Genomic DNA, 6,033 nt, shown 5'->3' on the forward strand with positions numbered 1-6,033 from the left:
ATATTCATGGATTGTATCAATATTTGTTCTTCAATATATAGTAGTAGTATATAAACACTTACAAATCAAAACTAAATTCAACATATTTGTGGAAATGAAAACTAAGATTTATATTATAAAAAGTTACTGTTCTCAACCTCTTACATACAATAACACAAATCAAAACTAAATTCAATATATTTGTGTATCAATGTTTGTTCTTCAATCTAAAAGTAGTAGTAGTTGATGTTGTTAGATGTGCATGAGTTTTTGTTCAGTAGTACATAAAGTTGTTATTTCCACATGAATTTTGATAATCAAAGCATCAAACAAAAATACAAATAGAGAATTCAGTAGTAAAAAAGACTTATACTCATATTCCACCTAACAACAGTCAATCACATGTAACTAAACAATTGCCCTTCTCTTATTTCTCCAACTTGGAAAAATAGTCCTTTATTTACATTTAAGGCCTAACATTCTATTTTTTACATTCTACCAACTTTATGTCCATTACCAAAATCACCAACTCTCCATTAAGAAGGACAAAAGAAAATATTGCACCTTAAATGTATTGTAAGTTGGATATTTGTCTCCAAATGGGTAGTCCAGTGGTTTGACTAAGGACATCGAAGGAGTTACATGCAGAAGGTCCATAGTTCAATCTCTGACACTAACATTTCTCTTTCCCCCTTAATACATAAACTAATTGTTAACATTCGTCTATACAAAAATATTATATCTGTATTAACTAGAATCTTTAATAAAAGTCTGCAACCGCAGCCTAGGTTGTAACATCATGAATTTTACATTGTTTCTTTACAATATCAAGAATCGCACCTCATTATCGTCATCTCCTCTTAGCTATTTGGAAAGTTCTTTTTAAGAAATGATTGGCGACTCGATCGTTTCTATAGCACAATACCCTCAAAATTGTGTTGGGGTCAGCTCTATTCCATTTCCTTGTGGTTGGTGGCATTGGAATCTTGGTACCGTTTCCAGTGACACCATCCATCTCAGTTGATAAATTAGTTAAATTTTCCATCAATTCTTCAGTACTCATTCCCATTAATGCTATGACACCTTCCACTACTTCAGCCTCTTTATCCACCACACTTTCTGATATCAACTCTTCTCCACAACTATAGAATGCTTTCTTCAAACATTGAAAATCCTCTTGTATACTCACATAATCTGACTCATTAAACATCCTTGTTGTTCCACCAGCAAGCAAAACCATAAGGAATGCTTCAAAACATGCCTTCATGATTTCCTTCGTTAACAATGCTTGAGCTCGCTCCATAACAATTGCTGTCATTAGTTTGATGTTATGTTTGAGGATTGTCAAAGTTTTGTTGATTCGAGCATTGGCGACGTCGCCAACATAGAGACTATCGTAGAAGAAAGCGTTTGAGTCGAGGAATATTAAACGGTATGAAGCCACTTCCGAGAGGTGTTCATAGGCTGCTAGGATTGAGTTGTTAACTGTTTCAAAGTATGAAGTTGTAGAACTGCCTCGGCGCCGGCTATCGGAAGGTATTAGTCCTGGGGTGAGTGTGAGTGATTTATCAATAAATGCTATGTTAGGAAGGAGATAATGTAAAGAATTGAGACGAATGTAGAGGCGCTGCGTTCCTCGACTAGTGCATGAATGAGGGCTATTTGATTCATATATTCCATACATGTGTGGATCTTCACAACTGACATTGCAGGGGCTAGCTATCTTCCACAGCTTGTGGAACTTTGAATTCCTGTTGCATCTTGTTAGAGGTGGAAGAGATGGAATGTAGTTCTCTTTCAAACCTGAGATTATTTTATACAAATTTTAATAAATACAAATTTTGTGAAAAACATGTTTTGATTTTAATGAATTAAGATTACTTACCACATGCTGTAATAAACACGGTGTACTCTTTGAAGATTTTGTGTAATCCATCAGCAAGTTCTTGAACTAAATCCTCAGTTATTGCAATTGGAATTTGAAAGAATTCATGTACAATTTTCTTGGCAGTACTAATCAGCTCCACCACTGATTTCGCATATGGCTCCGATTTAGACTTCGGATTCCATGTCTAAAATGCAAGATAAAACAAATTTATTGTTTTCTAATTCCAAATATGTTTAGAATAAAGAGGATCATAATCATAAAGATAAAGATAAAACTTACTTCAGTTTGTTTTGCTTTCAGCAAACAGTCATTCCCATATTGCAGTGATTCGTCTATCCATTTTTTCATCAAGTTCATTATGGTTGAATCAACTTCAAATGGAACCATCTCTCTTACTATTGTTTTGCCACCATCTTCGCAATCGGCAGAATCTTCAACAACCATTTGGACTAAAATATCTTCTAGTTTTTTAGCTTTCATCAGTACTAAAATCAACTCAACTGTTATTGTCATCATTTCACTTAAATACTTCTTTAGCACATGTCCGTAGCAATTGTTCAGTGTCAACGCCGCAACTGCACCCGCTGTCGCATGCCATTTCTTTAACACTCCACTGTAATTCCGTCTCTCCTTCGTCGCTAAATTTTCCGTCTCTTGAGCTAAGTGAAGCATAACATCAGTTATCTCTTTCTCTGTTTCAGATTCAGCAGATTTGGCATCTGCTTCTTCTATTATCTATAACCATCAAAAGAACAACAAATACATCATTATATGTTTGTTATGACTTTCATATTATGATTATTATAAGCATAAGGTAGATTAACTTAAGAATCATTAGGAGTTAAAAATAAATAAATAACTAAATTAGTCCTCAAGAAAGACAATATGAACATGATGTATCTTTTATTATTTTTAGGAACTAACTTGAATGTTACCTTATTAAAATCCAAATATATGCATTCATTTTACATGTATGAGATTGGTTTTGTATATGACTTACCATTTCAAATGCATTTTTCAAGGACGAACGAATATAATCATCAACGCGATCCTCAGAGGAATCCGCTATAGTTTTATCTTCTTTCTCATGCGTTTCTCCATCAGATATTGTAACATCTCCGAGAATGTTGTACGCCAACAACACGACAGGAAGAAGGTTTTCGATTTGTGCAGCAGCATTCTCTCCCTGGAAATATTCATGATAGTTAAGCAACCTCTTATCACCCCAACTCAACAATGAACCGAGTACAGATTTCAACATGTTAACATACAAACACTCCTTTTCTTTCTTTGCATCATTTGCGACTTGATTCAACATAGCATGCGAAGCACAAAGAAGGTCAGGTTCTATCTGTCCAGTTGCTACATATTGTTGGAAAAATACCCATGTGGAGCACAAATTGTGAATTGGCCTATTGATCCCGAGTGTCGACCATGTTTTCTTTATTAGCTCGAGTAACTCGTCGACTTCATCGAGGACTAATGTCTGGTCCTCGAGATCGAAAACGGATTGAAGAAGGGAAATATAGAGGTAAACATTGACAGGATATCCATTTGCCCAATGACAAACATTAGTGGGAGCACCATTAGGACTTCTCATTGATAAGGAAACCACTGAATTGCTAAAGGTTCTCATTGTTTCGGAGTTTTTGCTCGTGTCTATTGGTTTGAGTTCACCGCTACGGATTATATTCCGGAGATTCACCGCGAATGTGTCGGTCTTTTCTACGGGAATATAAGGGTGTAAGAGTAGCCCTGCTTCGAGGACTTTGAGCTGCCTTCTTTGCCACAAATGGTACTCGTGGGGATTGCTGAATTCGGAAGGTTTAAGGTGTCGAAGGAGTTCCAAAGGGAGGATGATAGTTTCTGCTTGCCGGCCAAGCTGCAATTCACATGTTTTGAAATTAGACCATAAGCAATAATAAATTTCCATTTGTAGTAAGAGTTCACACATTGAGGCCGCATCAGCCACATCATTTAATGTCAATACTTAGTTAGCTCAAAAGGTTCTAAGATCTATATATCTTTTTTTTTATAAATAATATGTTACTTCATTATATTATGTAGCAAATTAGCAAGGTCCTTTTTATTGGCACAAACACACAATCAAATATTAGTCAACAACTTCTTAACTAAACATCTGAAAAAACAAGAGGGAATTCATTTTCATTGCACCCTATGTACTAGGAATTGACGATTGTGCCAAAAACCATTGTACAAAACTATAAAACCACAGCTATATACACACACTAAAAGGCAAAAACAACATTGAGGACTACACCAGCAAATAAATTAAACAAGGAATTGGATTGTGTGTTGTAATTTAAATCCATTAAACAATGCATCAAACAGGTACAATTCAAGCACACAGTGACTCAAAGTTTAAATAAAAAATAGCTTCAATTTTCACCAGAATGTACACAAGTACAATTACCTCATATAATCAAAATAAATATGCATAAAAACATTAAAAGAAGTTGTTTTGTGTCTGTCCATCATAATGGAAATCGTGTTTTTTTATTAAAAAAAATCAATTATAAAAATTGATTTTTATGAAAAAAAATACTAAAAACAATTTTTCATTTAAAGCAACTTTTAGTATTATGTTCGATTTCACAACAACTGTGACAATTCGATGTTCTTAATTTGTGAGACAACAATTTCAATTTCTAGAGTTAGCTAAACACACAGGTATGTGACATTCTATATTTCCCAACATACACTATATTATTTTAAGATTCTGATATTGTTCAAAAAATCGTAATCAACATATCAAAATCCTAAAAATGATTATTTTGAAGAAAAAAAAAAGTCTTACTTGACCAACAAGGGTTCTCATAAGAGTTTTCCTCAACCGGCTATCACTCTGTTCCGACACCCCCATCTGCAGCCTCATAACCTCCGCCATACTCATCGTCCGGCGCGGCAAAACTCGAGACCGAGGACTACCTTCCGTCACCGGCGACGAAGGTACCGACATCGCCGTCCAACCACCTCTCGAAATCATTCTTTGACACAAAGAACTCATCATCATCTTCAAACCAAGCGCCTGTTTCACCCTACTAGTCGTCGACACCGGACCACTCGCCGGACTCATTCCTCCACTACCACCACCGCCATTATTTTCATGTTTAGAATAAAACGTAAGCGCACTCCGGCCACCGAAACCGGGCGAAGACCGACACGCGGTGAACAAAACCTCGTAAGCAGTTTCTCTTATATCATCATCGTCGATAATTTTAATATCAGAGAAAGGCCATATGAGGCCAGAGTCATTGTTGTTCTTGTTACGAATATCGAGTCTGCATTTGAGAAGGTAGTGATGGTGGTTATTGAGAGAGGAAGATGTTGAAGGAAAGAGAGATGGATCGTGATGAAGATGATGATGTGGCGAAACTGGAAAAGGGAATGTGATCGGACATGATTCGCGGCGTGTGTGGTTGAGAGGTAGAGGAGGAGGATGGTGATCGGAATGTGTAGGTGATGGGAGATTGGGAAAGGGGCCAGGATAGGAGTCACGACGGGAATGAGAGGCTATTGAAGGTGGAGATAATGGAGGGAATGCAGGTGGTAAGGAGTCGCGACGGTTAATGTTGGTGGAAGGTGGTGGAGAGATGGGAAGGGGAGGTGTAGGAGAGGATTCATGGCGGGTGTGGAAGGGTGGAGGGAGAGAGATGGTTGGAGGGAGGGGGTTGGAGTTTTGACGACGGCTGTATAGACCCATGTGGATGTCGTTGTAACGGTTTTCATGAAATTATTACCCAATGCGAGACGTGTTGTTTAACATTTTATTTATTTATTTATTGAGAAGATGGTGAAAAACGACAAAACTGAAAGAGAAGAAGATGGATATAGCAATGTTTGTTGTCTTGGTTATTTATTATTTCTCTCTTCACAATTTCGCTACATCATTGTTTCAGAATCTGAGTACGATTTCGATTACAAGCACTAACTATTTCACAAAGTAATGCCGTTCGATATAAATGGACGGTTCAAATCAATTAATTATGAAATCTATACCGCCTAATCGGTATATCAAAATATGCCACACAATTATTGGATTCGGTGCTGTCAATTTTTTCAAGCATTCACGTATACCAATTTTTTCAAGCATACAAGTGATCTTTCGTTCATGATCATATGATCTAAAAATTACAAATTTTTTA

The 6,033-nt window shown here is 36.4% G+C and overlaps 1 protein-coding gene across 1 annotated transcript; it reads right to left on the reverse strand.

Moving 5' to 3' along the window:
- Positions 1 to 264: 264 nt before the first annotated feature.
- Positions 265 to 5,815, reverse strand: LOC101504324 (protein unc-13 homolog). The gene is made up of 5 exons (XM_004489869.4): positions 4,686 to 5,815; positions 2,868 to 3,749; positions 2,147 to 2,602; positions 1,865 to 2,051; positions 265 to 1,782 (listed from the first exon to the last, which is right to left on the reverse strand). The coding sequence occupies exons 1-5, from the start codon at positions 5,589 to 5,591 to the stop codon at positions 830 to 832; spliced, it is 3,384 nt and encodes a 1,127-aa protein (XP_004489926.1). The 5' UTR covers positions 5,592 to 5,815; the 3' UTR covers positions 265 to 829.
- Positions 5,816 to 6,033: the final 218 nt, after the last annotated feature.

This window comes from Cicer arietinum, chromosome 2 (assembly GCF_000331145.2).
Source record: "Cicer arietinum cultivar CDC Frontier isolate Library 1 chromosome 2, Cicar.CDCFrontier_v2.0, whole genome shotgun sequence".
NCBI classification, from domain to species: Eukaryota; Viridiplantae; Streptophyta; class Magnoliopsida; order Fabales; family Fabaceae; genus Cicer; species Cicer arietinum.

What these genes read in the sequence shown, in the direction of transcription:
- LOC101504324 (XM_004489869.4), bottom strand. Translation starts at nt 5,591, where the DNA reads ATGGGTCTATACAGCCGTCGTCAAAACTCCAACCCCCTCCCTCCAACC. An exon ending in TGAGAACCCTTGTTGGTCAA is followed by an intron (nt 3,750 to 4,685) that starts GTAAGACTTTTT and finishes TGTGAATTGCAG; the next exon opens with CTTGGCCGGCAAGCAGAAAC. An exon ending in TGAAAGCAAAACAAACTGAA is followed by an intron (nt 2,052 to 2,146) that starts GTAAGTTTTATC and finishes CTTGCATTTTAG; the next exon opens with ACATGGAATCCGAAGTCTAA.